At 38.6% G+C, this 27,015-nt stretch overlaps 1 protein-coding gene across 4 annotated transcripts in view; it reads left to right on the top strand.

Moving 5' to 3' along the window:
- The window catches only part of COL26A1 (collagen type XXVI alpha 1 chain), a 202,460-nt gene that overhangs the window by 133,225 nt on the left and 42,220 nt on the right, over positions 1 to 27,015 (top strand). For all 4 annotated transcript variants that reach the window (XM_087926860.1, XM_087926849.1, XM_087926852.1 and 1 more), the window contains exons 4-5: positions 22,315 to 22,376; positions 26,456 to 26,609. In XM_087926860.1, coding sequence (XP_087782986.1) covers positions 22,315 to 22,376; positions 26,456 to 26,609 — 216 coding nt within the window. The remainder of the gene's footprint in view (positions 1 to 22,314; positions 22,377 to 26,455; positions 26,610 to 27,015) is intronic.

The raw sequence follows: 27,015 nt of genomic DNA, 5'->3' as shown, positions 1-27,015 counted from the left end.
ACATGGAGCCAAGGCAAGGATGGCGCTTCCTCAGAAGTCGCAGTTTGATCAGGCATAGCAAAGAATGAAAAGATAGAGACAAATAAGTCTTCTCTGAGAAGGACTGTCCCTGGTGTGGACTGAAGTGGTATCTAGTCTATAGAAAAGAAGGACTAGGGGTGACTTGTTAGCAGTTATTCCAGTATCTGAGGGGCTGCCACAAAGAAGAGGGAGTCAACTTACTTTCTAAAGCACCAGAGCGCAGGACAAGAAATGGTGGATGGAAACTAACCAAGGAGAGGAGCACCTTGGAACAGTGGACAAACTTCCTAACAGTGAGAACAATTAACCAGTGAAAGAACTTGCCTTCAGAAGTTGTGGGTGCTCCATCACTGGAGGCTTTCAAGAAGAGACTGGACAGCCACTTGTCTGAAATGCTATAGGCTGGATCTCCTGCTTGAGCAAAGTGTTGGACGAGAAGACCTTCAAGATTCCTTCCAACTCTATTCAGATTGAAGTTTAGGGGGGCAATGGGATCTAATCAGTCTGAAGATGAATCTTAAGACTTTATTGATACTGCGAATGGCAGTTTTAGTAAAGAGTGGGCAACTAATATATATATATATATTCTTAAGTTTTCGCTGGTACTTACATGTATGGTATTCAGCTTTCTCCGGGTATTTTCCCATGTCATTATAGTTGTGCTTTTAAAGTTGTAGCAACGTTTCGGCAGAATCTCATCTGCCACTATCAGGCTTCTGTATTGAGTTTGTCTGTGAGTCAGACTTTTACAGTTGTTTCAGTTTTAAATTTGGGGCTAGCCTACTGCTGTGCCAGAATGGTTTTTTCTTCATCCTGATTGGTTGGGAGTCTTGGTCTATGTTTATTGGTCTTGGAGTTTGCTGTGTTCTGTTTGATTGGTGTTTCTAATATCTTCTGTCTGTTTTGTGGCTTTTTTTGTCTTGATTGGCTGGCAACATTGTGTTCCTGTATTGGAGGCTTTTAGTGCAGCTTGGCTCCGAGTAAATGGACGGCTATCATTTATTAGGAAGCTAGGTTTTATCTGGGTGCCTGGTTGGGGTGTGTTTGAGCTGGAGGTATCAGGGGGGATCTGTTTGTGCCCAGGTGTTTGCCTGGCTTGTGGTGTGGAGATTTTTTTTGTTTGTGAGTACAGGCTTCCAAAAAATTGACAGTCTGGTGGAATCATCTCTTCTATTCATGCTTTCAGGTCTTTTTTCAATCTCTACGGCTTCTCTAATAATTCTGTGGCTGGGGTTTTCTATAGTGACTAGGGTTTTGGTGCCATTGAAGTTGATGCTATGACCTCTGGCTTTCATGTGTTGGACTAGTGAGGACGTGTGTTCCAGCTTTTTTACTGCATTTTTGTGTTCATCCAGGTGGGTAGTTATTCTTCTATTGGTCTGTCCAATATATGTGGCAGGGCATGATGCACAGGGGACTTCATATATGCCTTGGTTTTCCAGGTCAATTTTATCTTTGGGGTTTCTAAGGATGTCTGCTATTTTTCTGTCTGTTTTGAAGGCAGTCTTGATGTGATGCCTGTGTAGTATCTTACTAATTTTGTCTGTAGTCCCTCTTATGTAGGGCAGGACAGCTGTTCCATAGGTCTGTTCATCTTCTAGGTCTCCATTATGTCTCAGTGTGTTTTTGTGGATCAAGCCAGTGATTTTGCTTTTGTGGAAGCCATTGGCTGTCAGTACTTTAGTCAGGGTGCATAGTTCAGTCTTTATGTGTGTCTTGTCTGCCAGGTGTTTGGTTCTGGCGATTAGTGTTTTGGCCACGGAGTTTATCTGTGCTGGGTGATGGTGGGATGTATGTATGTATGTATGTATGTATGTATGTATATTTTATATTTATATTTATACATATAAAAGCAGAAACTTAATAAAGTGAGACCTGTAGAACTGTACAATAAATTTCTCCTGGAGGCAAGTGTAAGGAGAGTCTGCGTTTCCTTTGTCACACATCTGGCTGTCTATCTCTCTGAATTACCTGTAGCCCTTGTTTAGTGAGAACCTTGTTTAGCAACTATTATGACTATTATGACAGTGATGAAAATGTAACTTCATGACCAGCCCTCACATTTATGATTATTAGCAGGTCTGTAAAACAAAGGAAGGCTGAATTAAGATCTTAACATTATGATCTTTCATTTAGCAAATGCTTCACTTAATGGCCATGTTGCCTATTCCAGTTGTGGTTGCTAGACAAGGGTTACCCATATAAGATTTTATATTATATAAGAAGAGAGAGGAACCCGCCCCACTTTACATTGAGGGAGGCTGTGTGGAGAGAGTTTCCTCCTTTAAATTCCTGGGAGTCTACCTCAGCGAAGATCTCACCTGGAAAATCAACACAACCAGGTGGCCAGAAAGGCCCAACAAAGATTCCATTTCCTCAAGGTCTTGGGAAAGAATAAAGTGGAACAATGACTGATGACCTCCTTCTACCAGTCCACAATAGCAAGCGTCCTCACATATTGCATTACGGTGTGGTATGCTGGCTTGACAGCCACGGATAGAAAGACATTACAGAGGGTGGTGAGCACAGCACAAAACATTGCGGGCTGTTCCCTGATACCACTAGATGTCATCGATAGGGCTCACTGTCTTAGAAGGGCGAGGAAAATTCTCAGGGATGACTCACATCCCAGTCGGCATTTCTTCACTCTTCTACCATCACGTAGGAGATATAGAAGCATAGCCAGCAGCACCAACTGGCTGAAGAACAGTTTCTATCCGTGGGCTGTCAGACTTTCTGAACGGAAAATAACTTCATGTCAACATAGTATGATAGACTTGCAAGGCTGGCACGTTGTACAACAAGGTCACATAGTGTAATAAGATTGGGACTGGGTTAGGGATTTCTGTCCTCACTGTGTGTTGTGTTGGGGTGTGTGTGTCCATGAAGGGAGGCTCAGCCAATCTCATTGTACACATGTTGTACTCTGACAATAATAAGGTAATAATAAGATTTCTGCACTGAGCAGAATCCTATATTCAAAGGTCCCTAATGATACAAGACACTGCAAGTCAAAGTGTGGTATGTTGAATATGTCTTTCATGTTATTTAAACATGATACACTAAGCTAAGCTTGTAGGTTAGCATGTTGTTTGAACCCAACAGTTTTTGCAATAAACTGTAATTAAGCAAGCACTATAAGACACAGTCAACCTAGTTCTCTCTTTTGCTTGCTCTTTGCTTTATATCAGGGGTGTCCAACCCTGGCAACTAGTAAAACTTGTGGACTTCAGCTCTCAGATTCTCCAGGTTGCCTGGGGAATTCTAGGAGTTGAAGTCCACAAGTCTTAAAGTTGCCTAGGTTGGACCACTCACTGAATAAGTCAACTGCTTGGCTCTCCGTGGTTTATGTGAAGTTGTATCATTTCCAATATGTAGTCTATGACACTGAGTGTCAGTGCCGAGTTTCAAAGGAATACATGTTTTTTTTTCCTAGCAAGAGGGCAGGTATTGAAAAATAAACCAGCCTGAGAGATTTCTGCAGAGCAGAGAGCACATTTGAAAAATACTTTTTTGGGGTGTGTGTGTGTGTGTGAAATAACATCATTGAATTTATATTAAAACAATGTTTTCTTTTCCCTTTTCAACTTGTGTTTGGGACATGAAGGCAAAACCAGCTCATCTGGCTCCACTTAGAATGAAATTTGCTTAAAGTCAGAAATCCGGGAGATTGAAAATGTGCTCAGAAACCTTTCAGATGGATCCCTGGATTGTATCCATACTCTGATAGTATACTGGAACTGCTGCATTAAGTGGATTGTGTGTGAGGGGGATGGGGAGGGCAGATTGATGAAGCAGAATCTCCTCCTTTTTACCTTGCTTGCAACTGTGAAATTGGAAATCTACAGAACTGGCCATTTTATTAAGTTCAAATATTTACACACTCAAACATCTCATATGTGAACTTGGAGAGCCCCATGTCAAAGATGCTTACGGATCTTGTAAGGAGCAAGACGTTGTACTTGATCAAGAAGTGCCCCAGCTCCAGGGAGGAAGGCTGGGGATAGAAGTAAAGGAAATGTACACATCTTTTAGTCTTCTTTTCTCTTCTTTCCTTACCCTGAAATATCATCTCTTGATTCAGTCCTTCACAAGTCACTCATTTTCATTTAAATGAAGTTGCATTCATTGCCATTAATGTAAGTCTAGGATTAAAATATGTAGTAGTTGCCCTGAGCAGGTGGAATTCAGTTCTCAAGTCAAAACTTACTACTTTGGCACTTGTTCCACAGCGTTCTTTCATAATTCAGGATTCCTGAATTACTGAAACATAATACTCTCTTTCTGGACAACTTTATATATTTTGCCAAGTATACATTGTATGGGATGTACTATTTTATTTATTTTTTGCTATCTTTGTCCAGGATATATTTCTTTACAGTCCAGTGAGGGGAAATATTTTAGGTATAAAAATACATTTACAAACTACTTTTTAGCCAATTAGAGTTTTCAAGGGGATATTTAAAATAAAAAAAATAAAACACATTAAGCAGGAAGCCACACTGAAGTCCCTGCTATTAATAGAGAAATGGAAACCTGTCATCTTAAATTAAAAACTGAGCAGAATCAAAATATTTATTTGTCTGTTTAATGCTAAGCAAAGTAGGTGCTTCTCTAACCAGTATTGGAAAGGAATTCCAGAGAAAGAATGCTATCCCAGAAACTTAACCATACTTAGTTTGTTGGAACAATATCTCTTTATCTTTGTAAGCTGCCTGAAGTGATTGCGAGTGAGTTGGGCAGCCACAGTAATGTTCGCACATACATACATACATACATACATACATACATACATACGTATTATATATGTATTATGGCCGCAATTATGGCCACAATTGGGACCAGAATTTCCATTGCAACAAAGGTGTTTATTAAGTAAATCATATCCAATTTTATGTGAATCACTGCAGTTGTTAAGTGAATCATGCTATTGTTGAGAGAATCTAGACTCCCAAATTGACTTGTCAGAAACCATCTGGGAAGGTCACAATTGGTGATTACATGTTCCGAGGATGCTGCAAGTATTGTAAATAAATGCCAGTTATCAAGTGCCCGAATTTTGATCACCTGACCAAATGTTAATGCTGTGACAATTCTTATGTATGAGGACTAGTTGTAAGTCTCTTTTTTCAGGTGCTGATGTAACTTTCTCTAAACAAATGGTTGTATGTCAAGGACTATCTATATCCTAGTCCCACCACATTATACATTATACCGAAAGAGTGATAGAAAATAGAACTCTTTGGTGGCAGAAGAAGGTGAAACTAGAGGAAGAAAAGTTAAAGATTCTGGATGATGGAGATAAGAAAGAGCAAATCCAAAGTAAAGGTGAAGGAATTGCCCTGCAATTTTTCCAGAGAAGCGACCAGATAACTTAAGAATATTGCAATTTGGGCATTTGGCACATCCCAGTGACACAAGCACAAGCCTAGAAGAACTCAAAGAATCAGTTACCAACCGCAACCTGGAGAGAAGGAAAGATGGTGTGGTGGAATGTAGTCTGGATTCCCAGGAAGGAGGGGCTGCATTCCAAAGGACCAAAAGTTTGATAGTTTGGTTGGGAGAAAGACAGTCAAGGTGGCTCCTCCCTAGAAATTCTCAGAGTATATCTTTAATGATACAAGTAGTTGCTTTAGTTTGGAGATTTCTGTCAATAGGTGAGGAACAGAAAAGAAACTGCTTCAAAGTAATTCTGTGTGCTTTTCTTGGTTTGGGGAGCCTGACAGATGGTGACAAGGAAACACACCTCTTAGGGAAATTGCTTCTATTGCCCTTTATCTCCTTACATCTTTTTAATTTCATTTTATACTATTCTATTTTACTTTATTGTTTTTAATGTGCTAAGATTTTTGTTAAAATTTCATTTTTTTAAATTCCACATTGCTCGCTTGAACCTTCTGACACCATAGAACAATCAGGTTGGAGAAGAGGAATGCGGTCAACACGGGCTGGAGGGGGGAAAAGGTGGGCTATGTCCAGACCCCCAAAATAGCTGAAAGCTGACCAATATATCCCAACAAGAAAGTTCAGTCTGTAAGTAATGCAATATCTCTCTTTGATATTTTAGAACAGGCTCTCCAGGGAGAGATTGAAAGTCCACAACTTACAGATTTGTCCTCTTTACAAAAAGACATTTCCTGCCCACAGACAGCTGTCGTCTGTTTAGTGGCAGCATAGCATATTCAAGGGAGGCCAAGAATCTAGATTTGAAATAGAACACAGAATACAGATTTAGAAGGGATCTTGGAGGTCTTCTAGTCCAACCCGTTGCTCGAGCAGGAGACTCTGTGCCATTTTGGACAAAACCTTTAATGATGGAACAGCCACAACTTCTGAAGACAAGCCATTCCACTGATTAAGTGTTTTCACTGTCAGGAAACTTCTCCTTAATTCTAGTTGGATCTCTCTTTGATAATCTTCCATCCAGTTACTACTTGTCTTGCCTTCAGGTGCTTGAAGGTGCTTAGTTCAATCCCCTCTTTTCTATGGCAGTCCCTTAAATATTGTAATACTTCTATTATATCACCCTAATCCTTCTCAAATATTTAAAAGATGACAATGCAACTGACTTCATAGCCAGACGTAGTCTGCTGATTGATCAATTTTCTACCTGTGGATTACAGTTAAAAATAAAATAAATAATTTAAAGACTTTCCAAGGAAGGCTTTTGCAAAATTTACACAGAATCTGCCAAAAAAGGCCTTGAAAATTCTCAAAGTCTATGTTTTCAGTTTTGATAGCATACTATAGGATCCTTGCTTACTGTCCACACATTCAGCAACCATTCAGACTTTCAACGGTGTTGACAAACAAGACAACAGGATCTCAAATTTGCAGCCATCACAGCATCCATTCGGTCACGTGATCACCAATGGTGACCTTCACAGCTGGCTTATGACAAGCAAAGTCGATTAAGGGAGCCCTCAGGAAGACTCAAGTCACAGTCATGTGATGTCAAGTTTAATAACCATAGCCACAACCAACAGAACTGATGGAGTTAGTCAGCAGGGTCATGGGACCTCACACTTAACAACTGCTCAGCTTAACAACAGAATTGTGGGTCTCTATTGGGGTCAGTAGTGTTCAACCTCTATGTAGGGAAGACAGGTTAATGCCCACTTCCAACACTAATAAAAGAAGAAGAGATGTGATGAGAGGGACAAATGAAATGAAAGAAAAGGACTGAAAGCTTAGACAGGAATGGGTATCCACCCACAGGAGCCATGGTGGCACAGTGGTTAGAATACAGTAATTGCAGCCTAACTCACTGCTCACCGCTAGGAGTTCGATTCTGACCAGTTCAATGTTGACTCAGCCTTCCATCCTTCTGAGGTTAGTAAAATGAGGACTCAGATTGTTGGGGGCAATATGATGACTCTGTAAAGTGCTTAGAGAGGGCTGTATAAGCATTATGAAGCAGTATATAAGTGTAAGTGCTATTGCTAATTGGTTAAGTACTTACAACAGTTAAGGATGTGAAGCAAGTCAATCATGAACTCCATTTACAAAGAAATTCAATTATTTTACAAATTTTAAAAACAGATAAAAAGGGACAACAGGAATTTTTTTTAAAAAGGCTATTCCATCCTTGAGTCAGCTTCTATGTTGTAAAAGCTCTCTGATGGGTTGACAGGCAGGCATGGCAAAATGATGCCATCAAAGATTAATGTCAGGCTACAGAACTTTTCCCATTCACTCAGCTAGAATGAACTTCTGAAAACTTCTGAAATCAAAATGTATCAAAAAGGAATCCTTTATTGAGATGAGACAATTCATGTAGGAGTTCAAAGCAGCATCTGAGGTCTCTCAGGCATACAGGGACACATAAGGGAATTTAGAACCCCTTCCCTTATCTCGATGTGTATTTAGTGAAACAAAAGCCAGTATGTTAATTCCTCCCCACCCCTTTTGTAAGGAGCGATCTTTTTCAGTTTCCCAGGACATACCTAATTTTTCCCCACCCCCTTTTTAGAACAAACTTTTCCAGAGACTCCCAGGACACATCTCACTGTGGAATTTTTATGATCTTCTCATCTCCTGGCTGTGCCTCTCAGAAGTGATAGGCTCTGGCCATCTGGCTTTTCTCCCTCCATTGTATCATGTGTGGGTTATACAAATTCGATATAAGATGAAATATATTCAGGTTACATCAAGAAAGGATTTCATCAGCCTCCCCACCCGCCCTTTTCTTCTTCCACTGAAGAAATGACAGATACACGGATCTGACATCTAGAAGACAGAGATTGAATGACGAAAGTATCACGGTGGTCTTTTTAACTGTAATAAATCTTTTTTTAAAGAAATGTACATATGCACACTCCAGTAGGCCGGCTGATAATGCTGAACTTTTTCTGCAGGGTTGTTATAAAACACTTGTGTCACATCTAACAAGGGTGAATAACAAGCAGGACTGGCATTTCTTAGGCACTTTCCTGTTTGTGAATAACAACTTTTGCAGGATATGCTTTTTGATGATTCAGAGACTTTGAAAAATCACCAGTTTTTCCAAGTAGGATGAAGTAGACATTACAGAACTTTGGGTTTGGGTTTTTTTAAAAAATTGTTATTACTACCCTCTCACAGGTGTAGTTAAACTGGATTTCTTCCCCCCTTCAGGAAACAGTAATCCCTTGCCTTAGAGGAGCTAAGAAAATAAAATTAACCAGAAACTGATTTCTCCAGGCTGTGTACTGTATATGTCAGTGTGAGGAAAAGGGGTTAAAATTGCTCTCTATGCTAAGAAAAAACTGCTCTGAAAATGCTGACTGAAGTGCCCTCCTCCCCATCCTTTCCCAAGGCAACACTCAGCTCATCTCCTTTCCCACAGGGACATAAACATTTACAAGCTTGGAAACCTGAGAGAGGAAGTGCTCAGTTCCCTCCCAGCTTGTTGAGAGAGACAAACTGATCACACATTCATTCATCCATTCACACCGGTATCCCAGCTATTTGATTGGTGTAACAACAACCCCAGCTGGCTAACTGTGGCACAACCTGGGTTTTTAAAGGAAAGTACCAATGCCTATAAGCAACACACCCATACCAATAGGAAAAGCCAATGTATGTATGAGGAGGAGGAGACACAAGCAGGTCCATTCCAACTTAATCTGTAAGTAAGGTACAAGAATGGGAAGTTGAGTTAGAAATTTAGAATAGAATAGAATAACAGAGTTGGAAGGGACCTTAGAGGTCTTCTAGTCCAACCCCCTGCTTAGGCAGAAAACACTATACCATTTCAGACAGGTGGTTGTCCAAGCTCTTCTTAAAAACTTCCAGTGTTGGAGCATTCACAACTTCTGGAGGCAAGTTGTCCTACTGATTAATTGTTCTAACTATCAGGAAATTTCTCCTTGGTTCTAAGTTGCTTCTCTCCTTGAATTAGATTCCACCCATTGCTTCTTGTCCTGCCCTCAGGGGCTTTGGAGAATAGCTTGACTCCCTCTTCTTTGTGGCAGCCCCTGAGATATCAGAACACTGCTATCATGTCTCCCCTAGTCCTTCTTTTCATAAGACTTACTGAAGGATAGAGCGGAATGGAATGGAATAGATGCTTTATTGGCCAACCATGATTGGACACACAAGGAATTTGTCTCTACTGCAATAGCTCTCAGTGTACAAAAAAGCAGCAAGGTAATATAATCATAAGATTAACCAGAGAAAGTAATAGAAAATATGAGAAAGATAATAGTAAGATATTATTAATACAGCCATACTACATGAATAAATATCCTTAGATATGACAGTAATGTGGGAAATAGTGATGGTATGAGGGAAAAAAACTGTCTTTGTGTCCAGTTGTTTTGGCGTGCAATGCCCTATAGCAGTATCTTGAGAGGAAGAGTTGGAACAGTTTATATCCAGGATGGGTGTGTGTGTGTGTAGATATTTTCTTAGCCCTCCTTCTAATCTGTGCAATATACAGGTCCTCAATAGAAAGCAGGCTGGTTGCAACTGCTGGCAGCAGTCCTAACTGTCCATTGATGGGTTAAATTAGAATAAAAATATGAATGAAGCAAAGGTAAAGCAGGAAGCAATACGTGGACAAGTTACAGGGTAACAAGAAGGTTGATAGTCTACTGCCAAGACCTCAAGCCATAGTAAGCAGCCTGTCTTGGCTTGATCCCAGCATAGAGCTTGGAAATTAGCACCAAGCTAATTTTGGTTGTTCAAGAGAAGAGCCTGGAGCATGGCCTGTGGAGTTTATGAAAGGAGCCAGATTGAGGCAGCATATAATCCCCAACGAATGCAAAAACCTATGGAAGGAGAGAAGGGCTGTATGTCCCTTTAAAACCTTTAAAATGTGGCTAAGCCAACCTGTAAGTGCTACAAGAGTAGAATTAACTTTGTTCTAGCCAAGGCAATAGCCTATGTACGTACTAAATAAAGCACAGGTAATCTTCGTCATATGACCATAAAGGAACCAGCCTGGTTTTATTATTATTATTTTTTGCAGCAGTTGCAAAGTCTCTGTGGTGGTCATTAAGCAAACTGCAGTTGTTAAGTGAACCAGTGATTAGCTATGGGTGCAATTTTGCTGAAACAATTTTGCTGAACACTGGAAGTGCCTTTTTTTTTTTTTTTTGGCAAAACCATTGTGAAATGTGATCATGTGACTGGGATGCTACAAACAGCCATAAATGTGGTTATATTACTGAGTTACCTGAAGTTCAGCCCCATGTCCTCAAAGGCAGCCCAGCCATTGGAACAGTTGCCAAGTCATCAATCGTAAGTTGAGCTCTAACTGCATTGTGTGAAATTTTTATCTCTGCTGTGGTGTGTCCAGTCATTGCCAAGAGGAATTCCTCATAGCCAGCCACTCATTGCTAGGGCATTTCATTCAATACTGCAAAGCTATAGCAGATCTTACAAAAGTAGAGAATTATAATTACTTGATTTGTCCCATAACTCAACCGTGTGGAAGGCCTAAAAGTTGTAGAGAACATCAGGGATCTTACTCATGTGCAGAAAGGAGAGGAAACCAATGTCAGATTTTAAGGAGGGATTACCAGAATTACAATGATGAGTAAAAATCAGGCCCTGATTAAATATCAGGTAAATCTGGCAGAGGAGCAAATACATTTGTTTTGGCAGCCATCTCTCCTTTTCTATCTGAAGCCAGATTAGTGTTGGGTCATTTCTACTCCAGGGAGCCGGGTCAAATTCTTTTTCTGAAAATAATTCTTTTTCTCTTTGAGAAAAAGATTTCATTCTTCTCTAAGCAAAAATCCAACCATTTTCTTTCCTTCTATATGCAGTAGCCCAATGTTCTATTTAGCTGTACAAAGACAAAGGAATAGAAGAACGTTGAAATGTTAAAAATCGACAGTTGGAACTGATTTTTGCAGTATATGTGTGGTGGCTGGTTTCTTTTAAAATCTAAAGAAACTAATTTATGCACTAATTTAATATTCTGGCAAATTAAAGTTGGTCAGACCTCCCAGTGTATTATGCCATATGGTGGGCAATTTGTATCACTTTTCACAGTCAACCTGAAAAGAACAGTGCAGTGCCCAATAGTATACAGAAGAAAATTAGGACTCTGCATGTTTCAAAAACAATTGGAAAGACGTGTTTCAGATCTGCTAACAGTGTAACACTTCTCTGCTTTTTATTAAAAAGGCTTCTTTCTGCCCCCACACCTTCCCTTTCCCCAAAAGTCTTCCAAGAGATCCTGGAAAAAGATGCTGCTCTTTTAGAAGTCATGTAAATGAGTCAGCTCATTAAAGCAGTGATATCTTTTTATGAGAAAACAGAGGCATCGTGCTTGAATGTATATAGGGTGCACAATATTTCTTGTTTTTTCTCCGGTGGGACAGGCTATCAGGGCAACATGGCCTACCCAATTATGGGACAGAGCCATGGTGGTGCAGTGGTTAGAATGCAGTACTGCAGGCTAATTCTGCTGATCACTGGCTGCCAGCAATTTGGCAGTTCGGGTCTCACCAAGCTCAAGGTTGACTCAGCCTTCCATCCTTCCGAGGTCAGTAAAATGAGGATCCAGATTGTTGGGGGCAATATGATGACTCTGTAAACTGCTTAGAGGGGGCTGTAAAAGCATTGTGAACTGGTATATAAGTCTAAGTGCTGTTGCTATTGCTATACTACTTCCTTTTTTTGCTTATCAGCCTAGCTGATGAGAGCTAAATAGTTTGAAATAGATCTATACTAGTCTCTCTTTATTTCTTTGTTGGTAAAACATAAATTTAACACAGTATTTCCTGTTAATCACTTGTGAATTGCATACAGGTGGTGCTCGCTTAATGCCTGTCTTATTTAGTGATTGATGATGAAAAAGTAACTTTGCAACCAATCATTGCATCCACAACCTTCCAAAATTCCATATATAAAATCACAGTCTAAAATAGTTTCAAATACAATTGAATTCTACATCAGATTTATTTTCTAAATACAAAATTATACCAGACACTGAAACATACTCCCACAATTTGGTTAGCCATTCTTTCATGGAGGGAATTAAAACTTGTTTTCCAATAAAACATATAAAATCCATGTAGTCATTAATTATATACAATGCCAATTTAGTATATTTTAAAGGAATATATGATTTCATGAAATGTAATAAAAATTATCCCAGGATGGAATTGGAGTACATCTTTCCGAATTGTTCCATTCTACAGTGGATTGTTTTCTAGTGTTGTTGAGCTTTACAACATTGCCACCACATATGGAAAAAGGATCCAATCTGTTAAGTATATTTCCAGCATTTCACTGTTGGATAATTTCATGATGCCATGAAATGATAACAAAAAGTAGAATATATATATATAGTAATCCCCCGCGCCAACTCATCTAACTCTGAAAAGCTTTCCAGATTTCATTATACAGTGAAAAAAGCATTTTGGAAAAAAGCATTTTGGCTTAATATTTTAAATTAGTTTGTTACCTCTTTAGGTTAGACCATATTAGGGTCAATCAATGCACAATGATTATATTTCTGTTTTCATGATATTGTAAGCTGCTGTTCAAGGCAATGCTAGACCCTAACGTTTGCCTCGAACAGCAAGATGAGTGGTAGATAAATTTAAGCTTCCAATTTGTAGTTTTCTTAAATAAACTTCTAGTTTATTTATCCCTCTTTAAAGGACTGCTTGCCAGAAAGTCACAGTATAAGTTGAATATGTGTATTTCTTAATATAAAAGTGTAAAAAAACTATGATATTGAGCTTAGTTTGGCTGAATCCAAGCAGTTTTCGTGGCAGTGCTGGAGAAGTGGTTTGCCATTGGCTACTACCAGAAAGGTTTACTGGCTTCTCCGTGTATAGTATAGTCCTCCACTTATGACTACAATTGGAACTAGAATTTCTGTTGCTAAACAAGGTGGTTGTCAAGTGAGTTTGCCCAGTTTTACAACTTGTTTTGCCACAGTTGTTAAGCAAATTACTGCAATAGTTAAGTAAATCACATGTGTATAAAGTTAGCACCCACCCCTCTCCTAGAAGAATGAAATATTTTGAGAAATATTAAAAAAGGCAGAACAAAATATTTCCCCTAAAAGAGAAATAGAAATCTTAAGGGAGACAGAAACTCAGATCCCCCAAGCAGATACTAAGCTTTTAGAAAGGCAGATTTGGTAATCCATTACTCCCTGCAGCAAGGTCTGAACAAAGGTAGGATTAGCCTCCAGCCACAATAGGAAAAGCCCCTTCACTGCAACACCCTCCAAACTTCAATCAAACTTAGCTCAGACAACCTGCAGAGCCAGCTATGACCCCTACAACAGCCAATAGAATACATGTTCTTGCACAGGAACAGGAAGTTCAGGTGCAAAGCCCAAGAGAAGCTATAAAAAACCCTCACTCTCAACTTCATGTGTCCAGCTGCACCAGAACCACCCATGTGGTTCTGCTTCATCATTAAACCATCTTTCCAATCAGCCTCCATGTTTCCAGTGTCTTTCTCCCGGCTTGGAACTGAACCAAATGGATATTTCTTCCAACACGTGGTTGTTAAGCAAATCTGGCCTTCCCCCATTGATTTTGCTTGCCTGAAGCCAGTTGGGAAGGTCACACATAATTATCACGTGGCCCTGGGTGCTTCATCTATCGCCTGCAATACATGCCAATCACCTGAATTTTGAATATATGATCATGGGGATGCTACAATGATCGTAAATGGGAGGGACTGGTCATAAGTCGCTTTTTAAAGCGCCGTTGTAATTCTGAGTGGTTGCTAAACTTATCATAAGTCGAGGATTATCTGGAAAGTGCAGCTCGGTGGCCTTCAACAAGCCCTCTTTTTGCATCAAAGAAATCTGATTCTGTAATCTGACTCTGTCATACATTCTGTCTTTCCTAAGCTAACAATTACTGAGTTCAAAAACATCTTAGGTTGAAAGCACTCTTCATCGTTGTGTTGTTGTGTCCCTGCTAAGAACTGAAAATTGATTTCAGGATCCCAGCAGGAGCTTATCAGAGAGCCTAGTAGCTTTCATGGAAGTTAAAATATTGTTTAGGAAGGGTGTACCTCAGTAAACTTCTGTAGTTTTTTTTCTAGGGGAAAACCTTGGGAGTCATAGAAGCAGCACATCTGCTAAGCAGATGAGCTGCCCAAAACCACAGAAGGGTTTTGTGAAGGAAGCAATGGCACATCTGGGGATAAAAGGGCTCAGGCCTAGATGTCTATCTTTTGCCACCCTGGCAAAAACCAGCAGGCTTAGAAGAAACCCAATGCCGGCTACAGCAGGAACCTGAGTAATTTGCTCCAGAGTAGAACCTCTGACAAGGACAGGACTTGTTGTTCTAGCAAAACTGAGGTGCAAAGCCAAGTCTTTGGAGATGAATTTGGAGCCTGCTGAGAAGAGATTTATGTTCCTGTCTCTCGAAGTGGTATGCTTTTGACTGCTTTCCTGCAACTTGGTGGTGGGGTACTTGTAGAAATGGCAGTGGTTGTCATAATTGATAATGGATGCCTGGGCAGAAAGGAACTGGAAGTTGCAGGTCCTATAATTTCTGGATGAACTCCCTCAGTTCCTGGTATCTGAGGCTTGCTATTAAGGCTCCAGAAGATGGCAAAGGGAAATGGAAACTTTCTCCGAGACTCCGCTGGGGAGTTTTCTGTTTTAAAAGATGGTCCACACAAGGACAAAGCAGCTGAAAAGAGAAGGCCAAATTGCTGTCTGGGGAAACCTTATTTGAATACATGCCAACATTTTAAAAAAGAACTCCCAAGTAGAAAGCCAGCAGAGTAGGCAAAAGGTGGATTAAATCTTTCCTTGAATTGCTTGTTTTTCCACTGATGAGAGGCCATGTTTTTATATCATTCAGTCAGGGAGCTTATTAGATAGGCTTCAAATGAGATAGTAATGGTTAATGCAAAATAATGTTTGCTTTATTCTGTCTTCCTGCCTAGAAATGAATAGACAAAGCCAGGCATTGGGAGCTTAGTATCCCATCTGATAATTAATGGAGTTGGGAAGGTTCTTGGAGGTCTTCTAGTCCAACCCGCCACCCAAGCAGGAGACCCTTCACCCTTCTGGATAAGTGGCTGTCCAGTGTCTTAAAAACTTCTAGTGTTGGATCACTCACAACTTCTAAAGGCAAGCTGTTCCACTTATTATTTTCACTGTCAGGAAATTCTTCCTTAGTTCTAGGTTGGATCTCTCTTTGATAAGTTTCCATCTGTTACTTCTTGCCTTGCCACAGGTGCTTTGGAAAATAGGTTGGCCCCCACTTCTTTGTGACAGCCTCTTAAATTTTGGAAGACTGCTATTATGTCACTCCTAGTCCTTCTCTTCGTTAGACTAGATATACCCAATTCCTGCAACGTATATTTTATCACATGTTTATCATATGTTTCTTACTGAACCAAAATAAGCCAGTTTCTGATCAGCTTTAAATCAGGGTTTGACTTAATCCTAGATTATTAGCCACCTTCTGGAATGTTCTGAACTCAAGGAATCAACATCTTTTATTGGTGTAAACCTGCAAATAATGAAACAATTAAATTTAAATGAGCCTGATATTTTTCTCTGGAGAAACAACATTGTCTAAGAACCATCTCTGGGCAACTTAAAATATCATAAAAAGTTTATCACATGGATTTCATTGAAGGGACTGGGTGTCTGCATGAAAGGTAAGAAGCATTTGATAGAAACATTACATTATCTCTTGAGTTGTGTCTACCAATTCTGAGCTACAAAATAGGCCACTGCTAGTTGGAAAGTTTTCCTCTTTTCAACCACCAACACCACACCACAATCTCTTGTAAAGAGATTATAATGTTTGGTTTAGTGGTTAAGGCACCAGGCTAGAAATAAGTTCTAGTCCCATTTTAGGCATGAAAGCCAGGTGGAGGACTTTGGGCCAGTTCCTCTCTGTTTTAGCCTAACTCACTTCACAGAATTGATGTTATGGGGCAAATAGGAGGATGAAGGAGTGTTGCCTGAAGTTATTTATTAACATACCAAAGTCAGGATAAAAAAAAAATCTGAAAAAAATTCCTAGAGAAACTAAATTTTTCCATGGCTACTCTGGGATTATGTTCCTCGTGGTAGTAGAAAGGAAGACTTAACAATGGTTTTGATTACAGTTGAGTTACCATGGATAATTCCCCCCCCCCCCAAATATATTTTTTTAAGTGGCGGGGAATGATGGCAGAGTTCCAGCAGTAAAAGATAGGGTTTTGTCATGGATAGTTTATGATATTTACTACAGATAAATATGGCTGATTGGGTAGTTACTGATTGCATCAGTCATGGAGTTTAAATGTAGTTAATCCACTGTATACAGCCCTATCCCTAGTCTGATTTAGTTTTAAATTTATTTTTAATTAAATTAATTGGGATACTGACTTTTCCTTGATTTATCAGTTATATCCAGAATTTCCCTTTTTGGGAACGTCTCGAATAGGATTGGAAAGTTGTTGGTTTTTTTTAAATTAAAACTTTAATGAAAATTTAAAACATTAAAATACAAAATACAATACAAATATTTAAAATGAAAGTATTGTGTATATTACAATTCATTTTGACAGTGCTTACATTTCAATTGTTATTCCACTGCATATTTATACTCCTATTTGTTCTTATGTATATGTCTCTATCTTTCTAAATTATACATTCCTTATTTACTTAATTGCTTATTTCTATTGTTTATCCAATGATACCAATTTTCCCATACTGTATAATAAACTGAGTCATCCTTCTCTTTTAATTCTAATAAAAATTTGTCCATTTCCGTGCAATCAAAAATCTTTTGGATAATTAAACTATCTGTCGGCATAGAATCTCCTTTCCAACATTGTGGGAGTGCTAATCTTGCTGCTGTTATTATATGCAGGATTAAAATTTTTATCTCTTTCTTATAATTCTCTTTGATGATTCCCAGGAGAAATATTTCTGCTTTAAATTCTATTTGGACTTTCATAATTTTCTTTAACCATTTTCATATTTGGTCCAATATTTCTTAACTTTTGGACATAGCCACTACACATGAAAGAAGGTACCCTGTAATTGCTTCCATTTTCAACAATTTGGGCTTAAATTAGGATACATTTTAGCCAATCTCGAAGGGGTTAGACACCACCGGTAGCACATTTTATATTGATTTTCTTTATATGATGCTGATTTTGTTATCATATAACTTTTTTTCTAGATCTTTTCCCAATCCTCCCAAATTCCTGGCCCATGCTATCATTGGTCCTTTCACTATTTCTTCTGCTAAATCGTATTCTAATAAATAGTTACATCAACTATAAAATCTGTATACAAAATACTGACATATCTTTGATATCAATTTTTCATCTGTACCTGCCATTAATTTATCTAATTGATTCAGTTTTATCTTGATTCTGAATTCCTCTTGGTCTTTTTTATATTTTGATTTTAATTGAAGGCTTGGCATCCAGTTTATATTTAGTCCCAGATCTTTTAATTCCTGGTTAGTCTTTAATGTTCCTTGGGGGTCCAAACTTTCATAATATCTGGCCATCCTTCCCAGATCTAATGTATTGGGGTGGATCATTGCCTGGGATTGGAAAGCTATTTTATGTATAGTTACTATCAGTTCTCCTCTTTCCCTTTCTTTTTTGTATGGAGCATTTCTGACTCATATATGATACACTGAAGGACCATTTTCACAATTTTTATCCAAATCTGTTAAAAGACCTAGGAGCTGCACTCTAACATTAACCTTAGACTAGATTAATAGTAACTTTAGTTGAGGTAGGAGTATCTGATTGTTTCTGTTTTTGAGCCTTACTGTAAATTATGAACCGAGAAAATGGATTAATTCAGGAACTGGATTGAGTGCATAATATGAATAGACTCAACATTTAATAAAGGGGCTGGACCCTTCAGGTAGAAAGGCCAGCCTGCAATGCTTTAGCTCTTCGCCATCTGTTTTCTTTCAAACATGAGCCATTTTTTGAGTTTCTAATAAATGGCCATTTCCTGAATTCAGTGGTTATGTCAGTATGGGTTTGTCCCCATTAAAACATTCATTTGTATCAAAGGGAACTGCAGTATTTTTTGTAAAGCATTTTATAAGCTTGTCATGTGCAACAGAAAAAAAAAATGAATATCCTACCTTTTTCTTAAAAGTTTTATTTTCTTGAAAATCTCCAACAATGGAGCATCGACAAGTCCAGGAGGCAAATGTCAAATAAGTGAACCATTCCACAGTGGGGGTTTACCTATTGGAATCTTGTATTGTGAATTAACACTAAACACATTAGAGGCATTTCTTAGTCAAATTGACTAAAATTCATTCATTCATTCCCCAACAAGTAGGTCTGGTGGTTGCTATGTATGCTTTGTCCTTTCCATTGTAAGCTATTTTACTGTTGTTAAAACAACATTCTATTGAGACAAGATCCATCTGTCCCTCACCTTTCCTTTTCCTTTCCCCTCCTTTTCCTAGTTTCTATCCAAGATGTTGCTTTGTTGGTACTGCCACCTAGTGCCTTATTTTAGTTTATAGATTTTAAAATTTATTTTACATATTGGTTGCTACCATATTACCTTGGGACAAAAGCTGATTAAGATGCATTGAAAAATTATGTATCAGGTTCAGTGATTGTTTTCCAACAGCAGGCAACATAGACCACAAAAAGAGCATCATTCCTATGGGTCTTTATTGGTTTTCATGTTTGTAGCAACTGGTACTTTAAAAAAAACAACGGTCTATGCAGTTAGAAGGACTGTGTGCCTAATAGGAAAGTTGGTGGCTTCGTATCAGCCTTGTCCTGGAATCTAAATGGATCCACTACAAATTCAAGATGAAGCAGCTCATGCTTAAAAATGCCTGCAAAATAATGAAAAAGTTAATGTATATTATACGGAGACTACCTCAGTAGAGATTTTGCAAGCTCTTTCTTTAATTTCTTCCAGTCTGAAGGGTTCAGTTCTCTCAGTAATATCAGACAGATTAAAGGAAGGCAGGATTTGACTCCAGTGGGATTTGATGGCCCCAGATAGTGAGATGTAAAAACAGGAGAGCCAATTGATGTAGCTGTTAAGGTGCTGAATTAGAAAGTGGGACATTGTGAGTTTAATTCTCCTCTAAGCTTGAGTGACTTGGAACCAACCACTCTATGTCAACTCAAGCCATCTCACAGGATTGTTGTTATGAGAAAAATGGAGCATTAGGAGCCATGGTGGCACAGTGTTTAGAATGCAGTATTGCAGGCTAACTCTGCCCACTGTCGAGTTCAATCTCGACTGACTCAAGGTTGACTCAGCCTTCCATCCTTCTGAGGTCAGTAAAATAAGGACCCAAATTGTTGGTGGCAATATGCTGATGTTTTTAAACCCCTCAGAGAGTGCTGTAAATCTCTCAGAGAGTGCTGTCAAGCACTGTGATGTGGTATATACATCTAAATGCTATTACTATTGGTATTATATTTGCAGCCTAGAATCGTACAAAATAAAGTCAGCAGGGTATAAATCTAATCAATAAATCTAATAAATGTGTATTTCACAACAATTGTGTAAAAATGTTATGGGCCTTTCTAGTTCAAAAAGACTTGACATCTAAAAACAGAACACGATGGATGTCATAGTAGGTGAAGCTTGACATATAGATGTGGCACTACCAAGCAAAGAGTAGCACAAAAGCAAACAGAAAGGATTGTAAATATTGGTACTAAAAATTTAGATGACAGAGTAAACTGGAAAGGTTTTCACCATAGTTTTTAGAACATTAGGAGCTTTGACAATAGTTCCACCCCCCTCATTATAGGTAGTCCTTGATTTAAGACTGTAAATTGAGCCTGGCAATTACAATTGTAATTTGTGATGGTTTCAAAGTGGGTCATCACATGACTGACCCAGTCATTAAGCAAATCTATTGATTGCTATGGACAGTTTTTCCTGAAAACAAATGTTGATTTCCAGCATGTGTGTGTGTGTGTGTGTGTGTGTGTGTGTGTGTGTGTATTTGTTTTCTTAAGTTTTCGCAGGTACTTACATGTATGGTATTCAGCTTTGTTCGGGTATTTTCCCATGTCATTATAGTTGTGCTTTTAAAGTTGTAGCAACGTTTCGGCAGAATCTCATCTGCCATCATCAGGCTTCTGTATTGTGTTTGTCTGTGAGTCAATACAGAAGACTGATGATGGCAGATGAGATTCTGCCAAACATTGCTACAACTTTAAAAGCACAACTGTAATGACGTGGGAAAATACCCGAACAAAGCTGAATACCAGACATGTAAGTACCCACGAAAACTTAAGAATATATATATATATATACATAGAAGAGAAGAGAAGAGAAGAGAAGAGAAGAGAATTCTTTATTGGCCAAGTGTGATTGGACACACAAGGAATTTGTCTTCGATGCATAAGCTCAGTGTTCATAAAAGAAAAGATACTATTCATCAAGAGTCAAGAATCACCAGGTACAACACTTAACAATAGTCATAGGGTACAATAAGCAATCAAATCATACTAGGAAACAGTCCATATAAATTGTAAGGATACAAGCAAAAAAGTTACTGTCATACGTGGGAAGAGATGGGTGAAAGGAAGGATGGGAAGATTAATAGTAATAGTAATGCAGACTTAGTAAATAGTTGGAGAGTGTTGTGGGAATTATTTGTTTAGCAGAGTGATGGTGTTTGGGAAAAAACTGTTCTTGTGTCTAGTTGTTCTGGTGTGCAGTGCTCTATCGCGTCGTTTTGAGGGTAGGTGTTGAAACAGTTTATGTCCAAGATGTGAAAAGTCTGTAAATATTTTCACAGCCCTCTTTTTGATTTGTGCAGTATGCAGGTCCTCGATTGAAGGCAGGCTGGTAGAAATTGTTTTTTTGCAGTCCTAATTATCATCTGAAGTCTGTGTCTGTGTTGTTGGGTTGCAGAACCAAACTAGACAGTTATAGAGATGCAGATGACAGACTCAATAATTCCTCTGTAGAACTGTGTCAGCAGCCCTTTGGGCAGTTTGAGCTCTCTTATGTTTTATTGCATTGTAAACTGCCCAGAATTGCCTCAGACTGCAAAATGGGCAGCATACAAAACTAAATAAATAAATAAATAGATAAATTGCAGCCCATGACGTTGTAAACAGTGTAAATGCCTGTAAATGCAGGCCAGTTGCCAAGCATTCAAATTGCAGCTGTGAGACGGTGGAGAGTGTGTGTGTGTGTGTGTGTGTGTGTGTGTGTGTATGGTTGTCAGTACCAGATTGTAATTTTTGAGGCCTTTGTTATTATATGTTAATTGCTAAATCACTGGTTGAGGACTATCTGTAGTTCCATCCAACAATCTTTACAGAGAAGATGGAATATATGTTCTGAATTTCCAAGTCTGTCTATTGCAGATATATAAAGAAATTTACTTTTCCCCATCCCTTCTTTGGGCACAGTTAAGCAACTGAAGACTTCTGAACAACAGTTACTAGAATCCTTATTCATTGGCTGTTTTTGTTTGGTGCTGATGGGAACCATAGTCCAAATCATCTACAATCCTGTTTTCTACTCCTTGTCCTCCAGCAAGTAAATTTGGTTAAAACATTTCTCATTCTTTTATCATTATTGTTTCCAGGCCAGCTTGATTTATAGACCACTCTTTAAATGTTATAAGGATCATCCATCTGCTTCTTTTATGAAACTAATCATCTATTTATTTGCATTCAACATAGGAATGTGTACTGTTTTTGAAATGTTATTGTGTTAATAAATCACTACAATTTTCCCCCAGGGATTTCTTTTTTAATTGAAAAACTAAGCACAAACAAAACATTGCAGTAATTAAAATAAAATTAAAACATGATCAATATGAGTTGCTCATTTATTTTAACCATATGTTGTAACTGACTCAATGTTTTTCTTTCTTTTAGAATGTATGAATTGCACAAAGCTCACAGATATGACTGAAAGGCTGAATATCTTGGAAGCCAAAGTAAGTAAATTATTCGGGGAAACCAGTTGGATGGCTGAGAATTCTCCTTGCCTTTGGCCTTCATCTACCTGACTTCATTGAACTCAGCAGTTCTAAAATATCCCATCCCATATTTCTGGAGGATCTCCTAGAGTCTCATATGAAAGACTTCAGTCATTCTCCTTTTATCGTCTGTGGAGATTCTCAGCCATACAGGTCATGGTTGTCCCAAAAGTGCTTTTTTCAAGAAGCAATTTGTGATGACCCAGAGTGGGGTACAAAAGAAACAATCACAAAAAAAGGTGAAGCCCCTTTTATTCCTTCGCTTGCTTCCAAGCTCCAAATATTCTTGACTGGAGACAAAAAAACTCCCACGCAAGGAGTTACAAGAAGGAGGAAATGCCGTTTAAATTATAAATAGTAAAAAAGCAACAAAAACCAGGCAAGATAAGAGCTTGAAGATGTCTACAGATATCAGAACACACACTGGGAAGGATGCCAAATTCAGAGAGAAACAATAAACTAGAGATATTTCCACGTTGTATTTCCAGCACTGGCCCGTATGCATGTCCGTCCTCTTATCCAGTTGTCACAGCTGCAGCCCATGAAGAGGATCAATGCCCTCTCCTCCCCCGTAAACCACTTTTCTCCTTTATCCTCTCTTCCCTGTATGCCCTAGGATGGAGAGGGGATGGGCCTGGGTTCTTCTCTGACTGCCCAGCCAGCCCTTCCCCGGCCTCCTCCACAACCTCCAGAGCCGCACTTCCACTCCTTGTTGGCTTTTCCTCCTCTCCCTCAGAGTCAGTCTCCACCAGGGGCATGACACAATTGGACTTTCTGGTTTTTCTTTTCTTTCTTTTCTGCTGCACTACATTTCCCATTAAATCTAGCTTCTAGAGTCAGTGGCTAACTGGCTGAGGATAGGTTGATTGAGAATTTTCTTTTATATGAGATTTCCTAGACCAATTCAGTTGAATTGATCTCACCACATAACGTAGGCACAATCCCAAGGAAGAAGTCACCAAAAGAGATAAGGCTGTTGCTGCCTTAGGCCAGGAGATTTGGTCTCTTGAAGTTCAACTTCAGGAAAGTGAAACTTAGGATGAATATACTATGTGCATAGATTTTTAAGATTTTCATTTTTTTCATTAAACTAGACATATCCAATTCCTGTGTTTTAGCGTCAAGTACCTAATCATCTTTGTTGTTGTTCTCTTCTTTTGGGTTATTGTGGATCTTTATTTCCAAGGCCACCAGTACTTGACCAACCATGAAGCCTTGCATGCACGTGGCTATATATAGTGTAGGTGGGCTACTGAGGGCTTCCAGGGGCTCAGGAGAGCCCCTAGCTAAGACTCTGCGGGGCTCAGAGAGCCCACAATGATCTCAGAAAGACAAACAGCAAAGGAAAGCTCTTAATAGGCTTAATTGAACTTCTGGGCATTCAGCCAAGAGCATTTCACACCTCATAAAAGTGTTGCAAGCTAAATAAACAACCCATTCAGTGCTTGCAAGGGAGAGCCATTGAGAAAATCAGATAATATAGGCACTAGCCTCTGAGGGGATTAATTCCCAAATAATAAGAATCACGTAACTCACGAGAAACTCCACTAAGACTCCAAGATCCCTCTCAGAGTCACTACTATTAAGCCTGGCTTTTATTTAAATATTAAATGCATGAAATAAAAAACAACTTTTTGGTATATACCCTTTTTTAGGTAATTAAGGCAAGGAAGCAACGTTAAGTTGGGCACAGCCACCCAGTCACATGACCACCCAACCAGTCATTAGGGCAGAGAGCCTCTTGCTAAAAAATTTGAAGCCCACTCCTGTGTATATAATATATGTTATTTAAAACTATACTTAGGTATTAGATTTCACAATGTATAATCTGTCAGGACTATATATATTTGCCAGATTCTCTGGAGCCCAGTTTTTATTGTCCTATCTGCCAGCATCTTTTAGCAAAATTCATGGTGGATTATGAATAGTCTGTTAGAAATCTAAGGTCTGGATCAGTCCTTGAAAACTTGCAGTTATCTGATCTGAGCTGATATCGTTCATCCCAGTGAGGGCATAGGCTGTGGTGTCCTGGATGTGAGGACATAAGATTACACAAATGCTAGTTATGATTGATTCCGTGTGTGATAGCTAAAGGACCACATAGTTTTTGCATGATCACTCTTTTTTGTAATATAATTATCTTTCTCTGCCAGGCTCCAAATTATAACTTTTTCCCATATCATTAAAAAGCTTTTTCTTATTTATTTAAAGAAAAATAGAGTTGTTGTTCCACACATTTAATTTAAATACATTTTTTCTTAATAACTGTTAACAGTTATATGAGATGAAGTGCAGTCTTATCCACATCTAATCAGAAATAAGTCCCAGTAGATTAAATCATACTTTCTCATAGATAAATGTGCCTACAAATTCAGACATAATTTAATAAGGAGTCTGGAGGCTAAATCACATGATGAATTGTTGAGGGAGCTAGATATGTCTCGCCTATAGAAGAGAAGGATTGTGCGGGGGGACGACGACATGATAACTGTCACCCAAAAACTTGAGAGGCTGTCACAGAGAAGAGGGGATTGACTTATTCTCTAAGGCACTAGAGGGCAGGACAAGAAGTAATGGGTAAAAGCTTATTAAAGAAACCTAGAAGTAAGGAGAAATTTTCTAACAGAACAATTAATCAATGGAATAGTTTGTCTCCAGGAGTTGTGGGTGCTCCATCACTGGAGGTTTTCAAAAATAGACTGGACAGCAATTTGACTGGGATGGTATTACATCTTCTGCCTTGATCAGGGAGTTGGACTAGGAAACCTGTGTGGTCCCTATGATTCTATGCTTTGTTTTCTAGAAACTATCAAACAAGGGCAGTACGTTGTATATAAAATATTTGCATCTGCCTAAGCTGTAGTAAATTCTAGGAGTACATGGGCACACAACTTCCTACAACTTCCATTTCCTTGACCACTTATCCTTGTTAGTAAGTATTAAGTCCAGTATAGCTGATTCTCCAGTTCCTTCCTCCATTGCAGTCATCTACAAGGTATGTCAAGAACCTATTGGATCTCCCACTTGCTGCAGAATATGATTCTCAGTCATGTCAGGGTAGTTCAAATCCTCTATTTTCACAATAGTGTTTCCTGGACATCTTGATCATCCAGTCTGTAAAACTTTCACCTGTATCTTCTGCTTGATTGAGTTGCTTGTAGTACATGCCCACAACAATGTCATTTTTGTTTTTGGTCTTAATATTTACCCAAGCATTTTCAACAGGATTTTCCTCCCTGTTGCATTGTTGTTGTTATTAAATTTTATTGCTGCCAAACTCCCAGTGACTTTATGAATTTTTGTATAGATGTGTCTTTATATATAATGAGACTTCTCTCCTTTTATCGGATTTGTCAGATCTGTTTCCTCAGAACAAATTACATCTTTCTTGCACAGTATTCCAGTCATGATATCCATCCCAACAAGTGTCTGTAAGACTTTCAAGGTCATATTAACTCTCCTATACTAGGACTTTTAAGATAGCTTGTTTGCTTCTCATATGGGCCTTAAGCTCTTTAATAATGCTCTTTTAAAATTTTCCCTGCTGTATCTCGTAGTGTATGTAAAATATAGTATACTGACTTTAGACTTGTGTTTTAAATTTGATTTCAGAAAATAGATTCCCTTGCCTTCCAGAAGACTTCAACAATATGTTTTCCAAAAATATTCTTCTTAGTTTTTGCAAGGTGCAGCCCATCTGTCCCAGAATCTCTTCTTACAGGAACTAAAGATTGCGATCCAGAAATTCAAAGTTTTCTCAAGGATACCATCCCTTGAGCCAATTGTTCAGAATCCTATTCCAGAGAAATTCCGGCTGCTCCAGTCCTCAAGGACTGATTAGGAGCTGTTCGTGGTCCTGATTTTCATTTAAACATCCTATCCTATTCAAAAAGACTTAGTATGATTGTTTATTTATTTATTTTTTATTTATTTATTTGATTTGTCAATCACTTACAATAGGTATAAGTATAAACATGATTGTCTCCATGTCACTTTCATGTATACAATTTGTTTTGACCGTTGTGTTTTCCATCCAGATCCTTTTACTTGAGGCTGCAGAACGAGCTTTACCCTCAGACAATGATCTTCCAATGACAAGAACTACAGCCACTTGGTATGATGATGTGGTGCCTGATGCTATTCCACTAGCTAATCCAGGAACAGCCCTGAGGAAACCAATGGGACCTGTTGGTGAGCAGATTGCCTCATGTTCTCTTCCTGGGCATCTGATTTTCATAAAAATGGGAAATACCATGTATTTCATGCCAATTCTGTCTTTTTTCTGCATTGAATTTGTGGTTCATTATTTCAATCAAATAACATTAAGTCTGGGGCTCAAGCCAAGAAATTTGATCCTTAGTTATAGCATTATCATTCGATATACAAGTCTCTTATTTATTTAAGTAAGTAACCAGCCATTTGTGAAAGAGGTATGTCTAGACATTTTCCAAGAAAAGTGGAAATCCTGTTGGATCTCCATAAAGAGAGAAGTGTTCCCCATATGCAGTTAGCTCTGCAAACAAGCTATTTCCAGTGTTCACTAATCCACAATGTCTAGAGACATGGCTTTCCACAAATACAGCCACTTTTATCAAAA

This window comes from Pseudonaja textilis, chromosome 1 (assembly GCF_049901715.1).
Source record: "Pseudonaja textilis isolate UNSWEBS1 chromosome 1, rPseTex1.2, whole genome shotgun sequence".
Classification (NCBI taxonomy): domain Eukaryota; kingdom Metazoa; phylum Chordata; class Lepidosauria; order Squamata; family Elapidae; genus Pseudonaja; species Pseudonaja textilis.
The sequence above is the reverse complement of the archived record's forward strand: the minus strand, read 5'-3'. Positions and strand labels throughout refer to the sequence as shown.